At 41.6% G+C, this 18,152-nt stretch overlaps 1 protein-coding gene and 1 long non-coding RNA gene across 2 annotated transcripts; both read right to left on the bottom strand.

Annotated features, from left to right (window-relative positions):
• Positions 1-6,624: 6,624 nt before the first annotated feature.
• On the bottom strand, positions 6,625-10,940 carry LOC134463124 (SUZ domain-containing protein 1-like). The gene is made up of 4 exons (XM_063216364.1): positions 10,871-10,940; positions 9,926-9,975; positions 9,111-9,389; positions 6,625-8,638 (listed from the first exon to the last, which is right to left on the bottom strand). Exons 1-4 carry the CDS (start codon positions 10,919-10,921, stop codon positions 8,527-8,529), a joined length of 492 nt encoding a protein of 163 aa, XP_063072434.1. The 5' UTR covers positions 10,922-10,940; the 3' UTR covers positions 6,625-8,526.
• Positions 10,941-12,587: 1,647 nt separating this feature from the next.
• Positions 12,588-17,895, bottom strand: LOC134463123 (uncharacterized). The gene is made up of 4 exons (XR_010037639.1): positions 17,677-17,895; positions 16,630-16,730; positions 13,403-13,484; positions 12,588-13,241 (listed from the first exon to the last, which is right to left on the bottom strand). It is a non-coding gene; the product is annotated as an uncharacterized LOC134463123 (long non-coding RNA).
• Positions 17,896-18,152: the final 257 nt, after the last annotated feature.

The following is an 18,152-nucleotide window of genomic DNA, read 5'->3' as shown; positions in this document are numbered from 1 at the left end:
TCAATAGGTTAGTGGCCACCTAACTCACTTCTATTAAAAATTCTTCTTATTGTTGTGTCCGTCCACTAGAATAGGTTATTTGTTGTCATTATTATATCACACTGTTGTATGTATCATAATATTATACTACTGGTGCTGGATACAGTGCCCTCCATAATTATTGGCACCCCTGGTTGAGATGTGTTTTTTAGCTTCCAATTATTTTATTTTTTTTCGAAATAATATGGGACCTTAATGGAAAAAAAGAGAAAAATCCAACCTTCAATACAAGTGCATTTATTCAGTGGGGAAAAAATCCCACATAAAGAAATAATTATTTGACATCAAATAATGTGTGTCACAATTATTAGCACCCCTGGTGTTAATATTTTGTACAACCCCCTTTTGCCAACAAAACAGCACCTAATCTTCTCCTATAATGTTTCACAAGATGGGAAAAGACAGAAAGAGGGATCTTCAGCCATTCCTCTTTGCAGAATCTCTCTAAATCATCCAGAGACCTGGGTCCTCTCCTCTGTACTCTCCTCTTCAGCTCAACCCACAGGTTCTCAATGGGGTTGAGGTCAGGGGACTGAGATGGCCATGGGAGGAGCTTGATTTTGTGTCTGGTGAACCATTTCTGTGTAGATTTGGCCATATGTTTAGGGTCATTGTCTTGCTGAAAGACCCAGTGACGACCCAGCTTCAGCTTTCGGGCAGAGGGCAACAGATTTTGATTTTAAATGTCCTGGTATTTCAAAGCATTCATGATGCCATGCACCCTAACAAGGTTCCCAGGGCCTTTGGAAGCGAAACAGCCCCACAGCATCACTGACCTACCCCCATACTTCACAGTGGGTATGAGGTGCTTTTCAGCATGTGCATCTTTCGTGGTACGCCAGACCCACTTAGAGTGTTTGTTGCCAAAAAGCTCAATCTTGGTCTCATCTGACCAAAGCACACGGTCCCAGTTGAAGCCCCAATACCGCTTGGCGAACTCCAGACGCTTGCGTTTATGATTGTGAGTGAGGAAAGGTTGTCTCCGTGCATGCCTCCCAAACAGCTTGTTGGCGTGTAGACAGCGCCAGATGGTTGATTTGGAGACTTTGTGACCCCAGGATGCTACCATTTGTTGCAATTCTGTAACAGTGAGCTTTGGAGATCTTTTGATTTATCTTACCATCCTCCTCAATGTGCGTGGTGGCAAAATAAACATGGGTCCTCGTCCAGGCTTGTTTACCACTGTTCCAGTTGTTTTGAACTTCTTAATTATTCCTCTCACAGTGGATATGGGCAGCTGCAGTTGAGTGGCAATCTTCTTGTAGCCTATGGCTGACCTGTGAAGGTCGACGCACATCTGCCTCACTTGTATGCTGTGTTCCTTTGTCTTTCCCATGTTTAAGAGTGGATAAGAGAAATGGCCTCGGTGTCACGTCATGTTTATACCCCAGGGAAACAGGAAGTGATGAATTACTAATTAAATGTTCCTACATACTCTGGTAAACTTTGTAAACTACTGTAGAAATGACAGAAATGCTTCAATTATATTTATTTCCTGGGAATTGTTAAGGGTGCCAATAATTGTGGAACAGGTGATTTAATGAAAAATAATTATTTTTTAGTCAGGGATTTTTTTTATTTTCTTACAATTCATTTGAGTTGAAGGCTATATTTTCCTACAATTTTCAGTGTGACAGTATTCTTCTGCAATAAACACTGAATTTATTTTAAGGCTTTTAACACATCTCAACCAGGGGTGCCAATAATTGTGGAGGGCACTGTATCACATAATGATCCATTTGTGTCTTGGTGTCAGGAACTAAAGATTGCTTCCCTGTTCAAGAATCAGAATTCTGGAGATGCAGAAACAAGTAGGTCCATGCAAACATGTACCACTAGGCCAAACAGGCTGAGACATGAGACATTCCCAAAAGAAATGGCCAACATCTTAAAGTACCATATGTCACAATTAATGACTTATCATTTCCCCTATGAAGGCCCTGGCCATCAGCAGACAGGCGATGCAAAGGAGACGAAGACGATGGGATGCTGGTCCTTTTTATCAAACTGAAATATACAGCTCCAGGCCACTTTATTAGAATAGCATGAAAAAGTTGATTTATTTCCATAATTCCATCAATAATGTTAAACTGTCATGGATTATAGATTCATGGCCCAGTTTTTTAACTATTCCAATCATTAAATTGTTTATTTTTACACATTTTGGTCTTCCAGCTAAAAAAAACGATGAATTGGGGAATTCGCATCATTAGAATATTGTAATAAAATCACAATTTTCTTCATCAAAATTTGTTTCACATCAGTGCACATCAAATCAGTTGAAATGTGGTACTTTCTACACAACATGCAATGTTCAATACTTGGTTAGGACTCTCTCTGTCTTAATATTATTAATAATAACGGCCATGATGCGTTTAACATTGAAGTCAATGGCAGAAACGGTGCATGGGAGTAATGGAAGGCCAGATATCCTTGATGCTTTGCCGTCAGCTGTTTTTGTATAGCTGACCTGGTGTCCCACACTTCACTCTTCAATATACCCTGTAGATTTCCATGCCACGTTTTGTCGCTAACTCACCGGTTTAATTCTAAATCACCAGAAATGAAACCCCATTGAAAATGAATGGGGTTTTATTTCTGGTGAGTTAGAATTAAACTGGTGAGTTAACACCAAAACGTAGCATGGGTATCTACGGGTATATTGAAGAGTGAAGTGTGGGACACCAGGTCAACAAGCAAGAACAGCTGACGGCAAAGCATCAAGGATATCTGGCTTTCATTACTCCCATGCACTGTTTCTGCCATTGACTTCAATGTTAAACGCATCATGGCCGTTAATAAGACAGAGAGAGTCCTAACCAAGTATTGAACATTGCATGTTATGTAGAAAGTACCAAATTTCAACTGATTTGATGTGCACTGATGTGAAACGAATTTTGATGAAGAAAATTGTGATTTTATTACAATATTCTAATAATGCGAATTTCCCAATTCATGGGTTTTTTGAGCTGGAAGGCCAAATTATGTAAAAAGAAAACCTTGAATGATTGGAATAGTTAAACAACTGGGCCATGCATCTACAATCCATGACAGTTTAACATTATTGATGGAATTATGGAAATAAATCAACTTTTTCATGCTATTCTAATAAAGTGGCCTGGAGCTGTAAGCTGTCATTGAAGGTGAAACAGTATGTTGCTGACATGTGGAAAAGTAAGAAATTGAAATCCTAATGTTTGTCTGTTTGGGCACATGTAGGTCCCACGTGTGTTTTGATGCAGTGTTTTTGAATTTGGTAATAAATAGTGTCTCTTTTACATTGTTAGAACTTCAGGAGACGTGGTGCAAAAGTTCAGCCCAGCAATGAGGACATCAACTCTGCAGATCAGTAGGACTAAACAAGGTAATTAGCGGAATGTGATATAAAAAAAACATGCCTCTCTTGTAACACGTTTGAACATGTGAAATAGTGCCAGCTGAAGTGTAGAGATGTGAATTTTGTTGTCTTGACTTGTTACAGGTTGTGCAGCAGAGTGTGAGCGATGGAGGAGATGGCATCTGGCTTGGCTCACATCTGGTCTGGATGGACATGACATTTTTTTTTAACCACAATATCTCGATGGGCTGCTTTTACATCCAGTTCTTTGGATCCTCCATCACACTATTATTTTTATTTTGTTTGTTTGTTTGTTTTCATTTTTTAATACAAATCTCATATTCCCCATAAACAATACTTAATAAACCATTCCCAACCCCATGCTAAAGTTATTTTTGTCTTGTTTGAAAAGAGAGATGATTCTGTTTTATGAAATTGATGTAGTTTCCCCCACGGTCCTCAGGGGCCATTGCTGTTGAATAAAAAAAAAATCTACAATTCATAAAATGTTTTGGTCCCAGTCCAATCCTGCAATATGACACTGGCTACGTTTACATGTGACATTTAATTCAGAATTAACTCCTTTTAATTCTGAATAAAGCTTAATTCCGCTTTGAAAGCGTCATGTAAACATCTCTTAATTCAGAATTTAAGGAAAGATCCAAGTAAATTCGACGGAACTATGTAATTCTGAGTTATTAATTCGGAATTAAAAACGTCATGCAAAAGTAGTGATTGTGAGCTGAATACTTCCAAACTCTGAAGCCATTAAAAAGATCATTAATACAGGGATTTCAAAGCATGTGCAGGCTATTACTTGCTCCATTAATTTACTGCATTGTCACAAATATATTTCTTTTTATTTATAAATGTATTTTTTCTGTAGTTTTTATCTTTTCTACCCGTGTTATATGTGTCTTGAAATGTCCAAACTCGAAACTGGCAATACATCAAAAGAAATAGCTAAATCCACGGCTGATAGTTTATTCATCTTGCCAATAACATGTGACAATAACATTCAAGTTTTTTCCCCATTTGCTCAATTGCAATCTCACATAATTCTGACCCGCATTCACCCATTGCAATGCACTTCTGCAATAGCAGCCAACAAATGTTTTTAGGAAAGGATTTTATTTGTAATATGGTTATACACATCAGCTTAACAAAAACATGTGAAAAAGTAAACTCTGCATTAGTGACAATAATAACATCCCAGATTCAGTAGGCTTCTTTCGCAATACGTCTAGTTAAAGGGATCCTTCAGAAAGTAACATCTCACAGGCTGTCAGTATTGTGTTCCCCACAACGTATAACCATCCACTTTGAAGATGACTGACTATCAAGGGACATTTTTAACTGGGTAGTTAAGACCCTATTTATATTATATATTTTTTCCTGAGGAGTACTGTGTGAAGCTGAAGATGAAGGGACCGGCTTTACAGTGGAGGGTTAAAGTGAAATTAGTAGTGCGGAAAAAAAACAGTTATGATCTGATGTAGATCAAAGAGCAGACAGGTATTCCAAGAACATGGTAAAGTGGTAGACCTGGATCTGTTAACCTACAGGAAATGGTAATCCTGCTCCTAGAGGTTGTAATAGAGGTCCATTTCAATATATAGCCTCCTGTCCCCTCCTTGGGCGTGTGGACCCGCGATGCCAGGCAAGGCATCATTGATGATTGAATTTTCATTCAACATCTTGCAAAAGCACAATCTAAAGATAATTTTCTCATTCGCAATTGGGATGGTGAATGGCGGAAAAGCTTTCCAAAAGTTGTTGAGCCTAGGCTGACAGCGGGGAAACTCGCTTTGGGTAAAATCATCAGCTGAGTGTAATGTAATGTCATTTACCGTGCCCAAGAGAAGAGGAGCCTTTATTATCCAATTTACCACTGCCTCCAGGTTTACTTTGTTTTTTCTTGTTTGCTACTGAACCACCTTCTTGGAATACTCCCCTGACAGTTGCAATCCATCACTTTCATGAATCATGCCAACATGGCAAAACCCAAAATGGCTTTCTCCAAGTTCAATATCTCTGTATGGAGACATAGTCAGTCATACTTTAGGTCCCAATGGTAACAATGTATGCTTTACTCTTTTGGGGAAAACCATCTGAGATGGGGACGCACAACACAGACATCGATGACCCCTGGTGTATTTGTATGTACGGTACAGTAAATTCAACCTGGTAAAAGTCAGACAGTTACAAAACTCATTTCTTTTACACTTCATTGTTCTCAGGGTCTGACAAAACTATGTAGGCTAGTGATTACAACCAAGATTCTGAAGTATCTAAGAGCAAAATCAAGCTACCACTCAGGCCATCTCAAACTACAGCTGTGAGTTTTTTTGTTTTTAAAAAGGCATATTACAGTTTGATCAACCATAAAACAAATTAAGGCTGTCTACAATCTTTCTACTGATGCTTTGACATTTAAGCTACTAAATCTAGAAGCTGCTTTAAAGGCCAACTTCCGATAAAACTCAGTTTTACTCACTCCTTTCGAAGATCGGACGGTCACCCCAAGTTAAACTCACTTGCAAGGCTCTCATAGCGGTGCGTCAACTCTCCTGGCTGTGTTTCCCGGTGTTTCCCAATTTACATCAATAATGCAGAGAAACGAGCGAATCACGAAAGCCTTTCTGTGTTTCGTCACGTCGAAAGAAGGCGTTGCCCACAAAGGTTTATATCGACCCATTTATCTAAAAACATGTCGAGTAATTTTTTTCTGCTTGTTTTCAAAGCAAGCAACGTCTGGTGGCCCGAAACATAGCTTAGCTTAGCTATCAGCTGGTTGCTACTCTCAGGTACACACACAGCACAAAGCCTCATACATAACGCCTGCTCACTCCGGTTGCTCCGTGCCTGTAGCTCGCCTAGGGGTCGCTGTCGAAAGAGCACAGCCCTGAATGGAGCCTGCACGCCTCCGTTGGCGCCCCTATAGTGCAGTACCACCCGGAGAAGTGGCGACTCTGTTTCCCATTACATTCACTCCAAGGACTGGAGGACTGAGCCAATCAGAGACGCGTTTCTTTGAGAGCAGGAGGAGTGAGCCAATCAGAGACGCATTTCCACGAGAAACACGGAACACCCTCTCGTTTCTCCACAAGCCACCTTGCCAGCTTGCAAAAACGTCTTGAAACAAAGCAACCAGAACGTTTTTTAAAACAGGACCAACGCGTAACGCATTCAATAACAATTGGGAACACGGCAATATTAATTAAATGACGTTGAGAGGCCATCTTTAAAAAAAATCAAAAACCAAAGAAAAACCACAAAAAAATGAGCCAGTCCAAATACTGAAATATGGGTCATACTAGCAGGGGTAGAAATAGTCCAGATGGAAATCCCAAGAATAAGTGATAATATTTGGCCAAGTTAACGTACAGGAAGTGGTAAACCTAATAGATAGCCCACAGGTGTCATTCAGTTTAAGAAAACAAGAACTCCAGGCTTCTCTATTAGATGATTTACCACTACCTCAAGTACTGATTTCAGGTCGACCAGAACAGTGCCAGTGCCTGTTACCACACTAGTTACGTTTAGAATTTAAGTCCTAACCTGCGAACCTCCCACGTTCATACCAGGGGTGCGTTTCTCGACAGCGTCGTTGCTAACTAAGTTAGCAACTTACTTGGTTGCAATGCAATTTACTAAGTTGCTAACTGGTTAGCAATGACACTTGAGAAACGGGGTCCTGGTTCTGAACTTTTCTGTATGTGACCATTTGTTACTCGAATGAAACTGCTGACGTCCACATTGTCGTCATGGTTCGCAGACAAAAAACAAGCATTTTTTGGTTCCCATCTCAAACAAACTTTCCGGTTCCCAAACACTCGGAATTCCGACGTGAACAAGATTAGGTGTGGGAACGGGCACCGCCACGGTTCTTTGTCAGCCTGAACACGCCCAAGGTTAACTTAACCTGATTCACTACTGAGCCGGATTCTTGGTATACTCCCCAGGAGAGACATGTCTATGTGTGTGTGTGTGTGTGTGTGTGTTTTATTGCTAATCTGAGTTTAAGCCTACCACCACACTGCACTCCTACTGTACTACTACGTAGCTGTCATGCCACTGGCCAACAGATCCTGGATGGGCCGAGGCTTCACCTGTGCAGTCCATACACCTTCGTCTGGTCGAGAGAAGGCCACACAATTGAAATCCTTCCATTTAGTTTAACCCATTAAGACCGGGATCAGCATCTGTGCAAAACAACCTTTAAAGGGGGCCGCAGCATCTATGCACATGTAAATCTAACAGTGTTATATTCGGTTAGATTTTTTAGACGAGTTAGGTCATAATAGGCTAATACATGGCACAACAATGTGTGCAGTGAATCTGAAAGACCAACACATGGTCACGACAACATTCTGCGTCACATATTTTAAACTAAACAAAAGGATATCAAACGTTCAGACTTCTCTCTACCAGACTACGAATCAAGAGTTTGTCCATGTTGCATGATGACAAGACATGTCCCGCAACGTGGACATTACCCTTGGACATTGCTGACATTGCCTTTTCCTTGTGTTATCCACCTGCTTCTGTACCCGTCTGTCCCACGGCGTTCACTCGTCCAGCCCAAGCTGGTGCTCCACTCCTCCGAGGGGGTTCTCCAGTGGCACTGTGGACTGGAGCAGAATGGAGCGGAGCAGGGGGCAGGGGGGCTTGGGGCTTGGCCCAGTGGAAGTACCTTCAGTGTGGGCAAGTCTTGAGGGGAACCTTGGGGTGAGTCAGAGACCAGAGTCACAGTGTGGGCTGTAGTACTGTGGTCACAAAACACTCCTAGATGACACACTTCAGCAAAACAGCATCACGACTGTCCCTCTCTGTTGGGTGTGGGGTGCTGTGGCCGTGTGTTCAGGGCACAGGCGCACCCACACTGGTGAGAGTGACCGGGAGTGGAGGCAGGAGTGAGAGCAGTAAGGAAGAACCTCACACAACTGAAACAAACCATGGCATCTCAAATGCTCTTGGCAATTTTCAGAAACACCATTGTTGTTGTTGTTATGTTTTGCTTGACATCAGCACATGTGCTGTTCCACTGCAACCCCTCCAACCCACAGTCTAACCCTCTTGCGCCCCCCCTCTCTACCCCCTCCACCTGGAGAGCAGGACGGACCCCTCTCTCCCCTCTCCTTAACTCTTTATCTGCACTGGCGGAATCCCTGTGAGCCGTCAGGACCGGTCGGTTGGCGAATGGCGTGATTGTTCTGTCTGCTTTGTTCGGATGACGATGGGGAAGTGACACGTGTTGACCTGAAAAGAAATCACAAACAGGCTATTAGAAGAACAGTCCAAGCTTCTGACATTGTGACTGGAGTTTCTAAATTCTGTATTTCCCGTTTCAGACAGGGTACGGACGACACAGGTACACAATAAAAAGAATGGACTCCAAAACAATTATGAACTGCAAACTAACTTCAGTACACACAGTAAAGGAAAATATTTAATGCGAAAATGAGCCCCTTTGAAAGCTGTGTAAACTATTAATTCTATGTTGTGCCTTATGGCCATCATTGTTTATTTTATTTAATATGGGTTTATGCTTCTGAAACGATCTTAAGGATTATTTTTATTGTGGATTGTCATGGGGTGATTTTGGTTCCTGGTGAGTGTTCCCCCGCCGGATTGATTATTGGAGGCCTCGCGCTGAGTCGGCCGTCAGTTGCCTCGCTGTTTGGGTCACTAAAAAGAAGTTTATTTGTCAACTACAGCCGTATCCACCCACCTGTCGTTGCTGGGTTTTTCTGTTTTTTCTGAGGCGGACTCTTCAGAGCTGGCGCTTCCTAGAATCCTCTGCCTGGCCTCTGCGTACTCTGCCTCTCTCTGGGCGAGCGACTTCACCTGCACGGCAGGCCGGTTCTGGGCTGCCGCGTTGCCAAGGGAACCGTTGCTGGAGGGGCGCTTGAGGATGCGGATCTGAGGAGGGGGTGCCGCGGGCAGGGACTCGTCCTGAATAACCATGGCTGTCCTCACAGGAGAGCTACTGCCTGTGCCACTGGACTTCCTGTCACACACAAACAGACACACACAGGTGCATTGAAGAAGAGTCTCTTTTTAGGGGAACATTGTTACCTTAACAGTCAAGAGTTTAGACTAGTATTTGAAGAGCGCTAAGAAGGATACAGCTGAGTTGGGACGGGGCTTGGTTCTCATTGGGTGGCATTAGTCCATTTTATTTTTCAATACTAAGGGGGGCATTGGCAGGCTTATGATGAAGTCAAGGGGGGATTGGGAGGCTGATAATGAGGTCAAGGGGGTGTTTGTACAAAAAAAGGTTGAGAACCACTGGTTTAGACAGTCATCTCAGTATCGAGGAGTAACCAAGAGGCATTATAAAGGGGAAAGCTTTCCATAAACTATTTCCCTATCATTGTTGTGCCATGCAACATTATCTGCTGTTTTGTATGTGCACAGTACACAACTTTATATCAGATGACAAAAAACACTAGTACTGTCAGGTGACGTCATCTGCAGGGAGACCAAAACAAACCTTAGTGGCAACAAGTCATGTACAAATTACCAAAATGTACTTATACTCACTTTGCTTTTTCATTGATTTTCAACTGAGCCTCCAATCTTCTCTCTATTTCCTGAGGAAGAATTCAACAGGTTTCGAATTAATCCAGGGCAAACAATCTTGTTCAAACATTGGAGTCTCCCTGATGAAACCCAACTCCCCGAACCCTAATAACTATGGTTATCCATTAGCAAACAGACTAACTTCACATTACAGTATAATGAACAGACGGCCAGGGACCTCCAGAATAGTTGGTAACTAATGCCAAACTCGTTGTTATAGTAATTTACTCATTAATCATGGATCAACAATTATCAGGAGATGACACTTTCGAGAACCCCGAATTACTAAAACGAACTTTAATCCCATTGCGATGCCCTGAAGACAAGTCGTCTGCAGAGTGCAAACATAATAAGATAACAAGATAACAAATCACTAGAGCTCTAGCGTTGTAATTTCCTCGGTTAGGCCTATATTACTCCACATGGCCAGTTTGCATGCCATGATTTGTTGAAGTTGGGGTAGCTGGGGTAAGCTAAACACCTACAGCTAAACTAGCTTACACTTCAGCTATGATTATCAAAACGACTAGAGCAATGATCAATGGTTCAATTTATTTGTAGTATTTAAAAGTAAACCTATTCTGACAATGTTACCACAAACCCATCTTACTGGGCTCCCCCATACATTAAGTTAAACACGGTGTAAAAGATGTTAGCACACAGCATGTAGGAAGTGCTATGCTAGGCCTTTCTTCGTGCAGTCATTTCTTGTTTAGAGCGTTAGCAAGTTAGCAAATATTTCCTAGCAATTTAGCTCGCTATTGCTCATGTTACCACATGACACATCTCGATTCCGTCGCTATATCACATGGTCTGAAATGGACGGCATTGTGCTAATGTTATAGCAGCTATTTTTATCTAAATTCGATGCTTGAGGCAAGTGTGGTAAGTAAACGCTTATCTTACACCGCTATCCGCCGCGTCCTCCCAGTTATCGGAGACCTCGTCATCTTCCATGTTATAACCACCGTCCCACCCAGACACTTCAGATCTTCCGGCGCCTGTCCGAAAGCTGCTAATCAAGAAGATTGAATCTGCTGCCCTCTAGTGTACTCGACTCGCCATCTGCACATACAGAGCTTCTACACCTAACCGGATTAACTTTCCCCACACTAGATCTTAGTTCAAAAACCAGACCATTGCTCCTTGACTGGCCTTTTTTTCTTTCAAAGTTCCTTCTAGATCTCTTAGGTCTTCAGAATCTCCCCTGATAGTGCCTATGGTCAAGTCTAGACAGGCTGAAATGGCATTTAGTCATTATGCTGCAAAATGCTGGAACCAACTTCCTGTCCAAATTAGAACTGCCCCAACAGTAGGCCTATATTGTTTTAAAAAGAATGAAAAAACAGCTGTATTACCTTTGGTGATGGTTAATTATCTACTATCTATAACACAATATAGTTTCTTTTTCTTCTCTTTTCTCTTTCCCTATGCTTTAGCACATTGAATGACAATTATGTATGCTGATGTGCTATATATGTTATTTAGATTGATTGATTAATTGATTGGTTGATTAATCAGAGGTGCACCCCCTATGTGAGCATGGGATCCTAGTATAGGTGCCTCTACTGCTGGGTGAAGCATAGACTACAGAGCATCCTGGTATGTAGATGTTTGCCTTAAAATTGCATTAGGGACTCTAAGAATGTGGAGTAGAAGGGTGTGCACCAGGCTTGATGGAGCCCTCATTATGAATGCCCTTGTTGTTTCCCCAGTGTGACATGCTTGTGAAATTCAAGTTAGGAACGTGCCATCCTAAAACCACATGAAGAACTACATGACTTTCAAGCCATAGGTTCCATCTAACTACCCTGGTCTTGCCAGTAAGGTTACGTTCAATTCAAATTACCCTCTCACAAAGTCCCATTGTGACAAAGCATACAATGCACATAGCGAAGATGCATTTATGCCTCACCCTTGTAAGGGGGCATCCCAACAAGCATCCCAAGGGAGTAGACAGGTCCCACACAGTCTAGCAGTGAGTGAAAGTGAAAAGTGAAACCCATTGGGAAACTACAACTCCCATTGTCATTGTGACACAGCACTCCACAGCACACAAGTGAACACTGCACACTGCACACAAAGAAATTACATTTATGCCATTTATACCATTGGGAGATGCCCCCTGGCACTGGTGAGGCATAAATACAATTTTATTATGTGCCGTGTGCAGTGAACACTTGCGTGCTGTGTCACAATGACAGTGGGGGTTGGAGTTTCCCACTATCACTTTTTATCCTATCAACTTGTCATTTTTGTTTCAATATTCCTGTCAATTTTTGCAGTCTTATGTAGGTTTTATAGAATGATTTGGTGAAGAGGCCTGCCACTTTATACTCTTGTACTAATTTCATTCGTGGAGGGAAATAATGGAACATGGAATGGAAGCACACTAAAACAGTCCTGAGACAAAATGTTCTTTGCGATCATTTCACTCATAGCAGCATAGATTTGCAGAAAAATTAACACTGCCACTATACAAGTCCAGTGAGATGTAGTTTTGAAACAGCCCCCATATGCAAAAAAAAGCAATATATATCAAGTAATAATATAGTACAAGTGCTACTGCTATACAATCTACGGCAAATCAGGTTAGTATTTACAATAGGCTGTGTCATCAATACAAAACTAGGATGGGTTACACATATGTACAGGAATAAGAAGATGAATTACAGACAGAGCCATGTGGCACAGAGTCCAGACCAATAGTAATTCACAGTTTAATCCACATAGACTACTAAAGCTTTGTTGCACAGTCCAGAGGCCGGGCTTTAAGTATTCAGTCATATAAGTGGCAGTGCAGTAGAGGTAGACAAGGAGCTGTGATTAGCAATAAAGGTGCAAGAGTGGGTCATATAACATTTGTGTACAAAATAGTTACACAGTCCAATTCCACAGTCAATAAAATAGTGTAGGGGTCTAGGGAGTGGACCTAGCCAGATCTTGTGCATTTTTCATGGATTTGTGAGGGGGGAATAGGGAGAAGCTCCACTTCTACCATGAAAGACTCGATAGACCAAATTAAAGTTTAAGATATTTATTGAGACACCGAAGTATGCAGTAGTGATTCTCTTTGGCGTAGGCTACCCCCCTACCCCCCCACCCCCCCAGGACGGGGACCAAATGGTGACGGTGGCTGGAGGTGGTGGCTCTCACAATCCTTGTGGTGGCAAGGCGTCAAAAGCAGGGACACCTCGCAGAGCCTCCTCATGGGACGAGGACCGGCCAGCGATGGAGGCTGAAGTGGAGGCAGTGGGGGCGTCGACACCAGCGCACTCTAGTCAGTGGAAGAGCAGAGATAGACAGAAGGTTTATAAATGAGTGTGCAGGCATCCTATTGGCTCTAGGTAAATGAATGAGAATGCAAGGGAGAGGGTGTGCCTAAGAACAAGAACAGTGATTGGTTGGTTAATGCAAGAGAATAATTGAGCTGAATACCGTCTCATCCTCCTGGCAGAACTTAACGCCTTACAGCTTACACGCCTTACTGCTATACAGATTCTGAAGTGAGGCTCTTCATCTGTTTTAATAAATAGACAGTCAAAGGACAAGAAAAATTTACTACAAATATGTATCATCATATATTATACACATGTACCACCTGTACAAAAAAGCAAAGCATTAATAGCAGCCAAACAAAATCACACACACAAAAAATGAATAGCAGCCGAACAAAATAAGTTTTCGTTGGACTGTGGTCAGCTTTATGGGCAGTTATGGGTGAGCGGTTAGGGCGTCAGACTCGCATCCCAGAGGTTGCCGGTTTGACTCCCGACCCGCCAGGTTGGTGGGGGGAGTAATCAACCAGTGCTCTCCCCCATCCTCCTCCATGACTGAGGTACCCTGAGCATGGTACCGCCCCACCGCACTGCTCCCCATGGGGCGCCACTGAGGGCTGCCCCTTGCACGGGTGAGGCATAAATGCAATTTCGTTGTGTGCAGTGTGCAGTGTTCACTTGTGTGCTGTGGAGTGCTGTGTCACAATGACAATGGGAGTTGGAGTTTCCCAATGGGCTTTCGCTTTCGCTTTCAGCTTTATGCTTTTCCAGTCTTTTCTTTTCGTTGATATGGGTGTCAACTGTGCAAGAGTATTTTGTAATTAAATTAAAAGGGAAATTGAAGACAATATCTCATCAGGGTTCCCACACTTATTTAAAAATCATTTTCCAGGACATTTCCAGGACATTTCCAGGACCATTTTTTGGTAATTCAGGACGGATGTTTTCTCCGGCGAACCCATAATTTGGGCATACACAGCGACACACAGACAAGGGGCAAGTAATAAATTAAACAACAGATGGAATGGTTCATTTTAACCTTTTAACCTTTAACCTTTCGGCGACTAAAATCCACATTTAGCAACTTTTTGGTAAAACATGTCTTTTCAGGTGCTGTTTCCACGTAGCAGGATATTTTTTTAGCAGGGTATTTTTTTCTCCTGCTAGGTGTAAATGCAACATGTGGATAAAAATAAATCCTCCATTGTAACAAATGCGTTTCAGCCCCCTAAATAGGATATATTTTTCTCCTGCATTTTTTTAACTGGCTTTTAAATATCTGCTACGTGGAAACAGAAGGCCAAAACCAATGCAAAACCAATACAAGCAGAAGAAAAAAATATCCACATATAAAAATATCAAGCTACGTGGAAACAGCACCTCAGTGACGCTGAGCTGCTGTCAGAAGCATTTCCTACGATTAAGCAGGGCTGCAGATATGCTCTGATCTCCAAAAAAAGATAGCACTACAATTTTTTGTAAGTAAGTGCTAGCACTGCCTATTTGTAGGCCTATTATGACCCTAGGCATGTTTTCGAGAGATATATAACGCCATCATATCATCTAGCGACTTTTCAGCAAGCCAACTAGCGACTTGTAGCGACTTTTGGCAACACTGAGTCAAAGAATATGACTGTGTATAAGTGCAATCAAAGATGGCAACCTGACCAAACTGTGCATGTGTGTGTGGACAATAATGTATTCAATGCGTGGATATAAATTCAATCGTCATGTCTAGACTCGGAAAAGAGTAAAAATTATACCACAAACAAAATCGGGAAAAAGTTGAAGGAAAAAAAATCCAGGACAAAATATTTTTTCCAGGATATTTGGTGAATTTCCAGGACATTCAAGGACTTGAAAACATATCTCTAAATTTCCAGGTTTTCCAGGACGTGTGGGAACCCTGTTCATACTAACTCTCATACAATCGTTTGCTACATCACATTAACAGAGGGTATGTTTTGTTTTCCAGCCCATCACAACTCCAATGACACTTCTGTTTCTTAAGTGCCCTATAATTTCCCAGAAGACTTGAAAATAGTCACAGTTGTCTTTACTGTATATCTGGTCTCATACTGCCACCTGTTGGTTAAACCATGTAGCTGTCTTACCCAAACAGGCACAATGTCCTGCAGGGCATAAAAGACAGACAATAAAAATGAGAGCAACAAAAATAGAACATGGGGAGTAGCCTACACAACCATGTATTGATCATTCTCCTATCAGCCTTGCCTTAGTGGTTAGGGAGGTGGTCTTAAGATCAGAGGGTTGTTCAAATACCCCCCTTACCTCTCCTTACACCTCTATCCATGACTGCAGTGCCCTTAAAGGACCAGTTTGGTCAATTTCAACATGCAGTTGTAATGCTCACACTACCCTGGACTTGTCAGTGCCTGAGATTTTTTTTTCTTCTTCTTCAGCCGTTTCCGAGATCCTGGTCATTGTAATGGGGGCAGCTCTTTGTTTACATTTCAAAAAAACATTTTTATTTATTCCCAAAAACATCCAAAAGGTTATAAAACATCAGCAGACAACTATCAAATTGCAGTACCTTTTGGGAAAATATTTGGAGTTGGTCTATGTTTCATTTTTTAAAAATGTAAACAAACGCTGCCCCCATTAGAATTGCTCATATCTCGGAAAGGGCTGAGCCGAAAAATGTGGCATCACCAGGTACTGACAAGTCAAGGGTAGCGTGAGCAATACAACTGCATGTTGAAATTGACCAAACTGTCCCTTTAAGCAAGGACACCTAACCCCACATTGCTTCACTGAAAATCATTTGAAATACAGCCATTAATGTCACAAAATGTACCTCACCAAAATTAGCACATCCCATGTTAAAATCCCATAGCATGCTTGATTTAACAGTTCAGCAAAAGTCTGATAACTCCGGTAGCAGATTTGTTAATCTTGGTGTTGTGGGTAAATGTTGAAAACATTAATGGCTGTATTTTTTTTTTTTTTTTTTTTTGAGTGAGCAACAAATTAAAGCAGTTGTACAAGTTGTATACAGGTTGCTATTCATTGTGTCAAAGTGAAATTTCAAAGTGAAACATTGTCCACTGAAAAGATATTCTTACAAATCTGCAGAAATGTGAGGGGTACACTCACTTCTGTAACATGTTGTGTTTTCATGATTTGGGCGATCAGAATAAAGTATTTCCCACACACATCTCTTCCCTGATGCATTCATATTAATATGTCAAGTTATTGTCTACTTTGCATCAATGCAAACGTAATGACAGTCAAATCATGACATTTCTACACTGCAAGCTACACTGCAAGCTACCAGTCAGACTAATATTGTTCATATTGTAACTGATGAGCAACGCAACTACACATTTAACCTAAATACTAATATTGCGAGAAAGCAATGTTAACCTTGTGTGATTAGGGGTAATGGAGAGACATTCAAGGTCCCTTCTCTGGAGTTTTCCGTCATCCAGGCCCTTGGGTAAGACCCTCCATCTGTTGTAAGAAACCTGGTAGGATGTAAAGGGGAAAAAAACGAAAAACAAATCCATTTTAAAAATGTGCACAGAATTTGTCTATTATACAGTACTCGTCCACTTTCATCTTTTCTACCTTTTAAGAAAGAAGCATACAAAACAATCCATATCCACTTTGACACATTAGGCACACAACTAACTATAGCCAGTCATGTTATTTGAATTGTTCAGTTATTTTATGATATCAGTTTATCTGAAACAAAAACAAATGGGAGGGCATTCTTGCCTCTCTTCCTTGCCATCTGCTAGTCTGTGCAAGCTACTACACCAAACGCATGGCTATTCTAGTCAGGAGGTCTACTACTGTGCAAGTCAACATAGTCCTTCCCAACTCTATAACAACAGCCAAACATGTTTTTAATAAGGAGGATAGAGCTCAGTGGAAGTTCTGGCACGGTTACTAATTCTGTTTGACTGCGTTGGCTACTAGTAGCGCCCTCTGAGCTCATGTGAGTTATGTGTCTCAGATGGTGCGCCTGTTCTCTTTTGGCACTATCTTTCAGTGCGCAATTAATACGCCATATGCACTGAACCATAAACAATGAAGTGCAGAAGTGCACTATTTGAGAACCAGCAATGGTCACGTCGTATTCACCTTGCTGCATCCCTTGTTTACGAGTGGATCTGCACCACATGGTTGCTAAGTGGCTAAATTATTGTCACTCAGTCATCCTTAGCGCTTAACTTCCCATATATTTGACAAATTTGTAATATATAGTTTGATATTGCCAAATGAGAGAAATACAACACAAATGACACGAAGTACATCATTATTAATCAGAAATAGCGATATTGAACGTGGCGTCTAGCTAAATTAGCGATGTGCAGTTAAATTACCAGTAGGTAATTAGAATAGGTAGGAGCCATCATTGATATTAATCATTGTTGTCCCTGAAAATAACTGTAACGTAACGCTCACCTTTAGTCATTTTCCTCATGAAACAAAACGTGAAGATTGGTATCCTCGGAGTGGCATGTTTTCTCTTCACTTTCTCTCCCCATCATCCGATTTTGGCGGAATTTCACCCACGGGATTATTTCTATGACCGTTTCTGGCATCAACCGGGTTAAGCAATCCCAGAATGCACCTGTGCCTGATGGGCGGGGACTGATGTCATGGCCACGCCTTCCCGCGGGCCGCAGCGAGACACTACTCAGTCTTGCACTAATGTCTGTAGGCCTATGGGTGTTGTATAGGTTGTGTATAGGTACTCTCGGTGGAAATGCTTACTGTCTCTAATTGTCTATGCCACACCTATTATAGTCTAGGCCTATGTCTATGTCTATGTCTACAGGGGAAGTAAGAAACGTAATTTCAATCTTTTTGTATGGCCAGTGCATGTAAAGACAATAAAGCCAACTTGACTTGATATCATTTGCATCATTCCAGCATTT

The sequence above is a fragment of the Engraulis encrasicolus genome, chromosome 14, assembly GCF_034702125.1.
Source record: "Engraulis encrasicolus isolate BLACKSEA-1 chromosome 14, IST_EnEncr_1.0, whole genome shotgun sequence".
NCBI classification, from domain to species: domain Eukaryota; kingdom Metazoa; phylum Chordata; class Actinopteri; order Clupeiformes; family Engraulidae; genus Engraulis; species Engraulis encrasicolus.
Note: the sequence above shows the minus strand (reverse complement) of the source record. Positions and strands in the feature narration are given on the sequence as shown.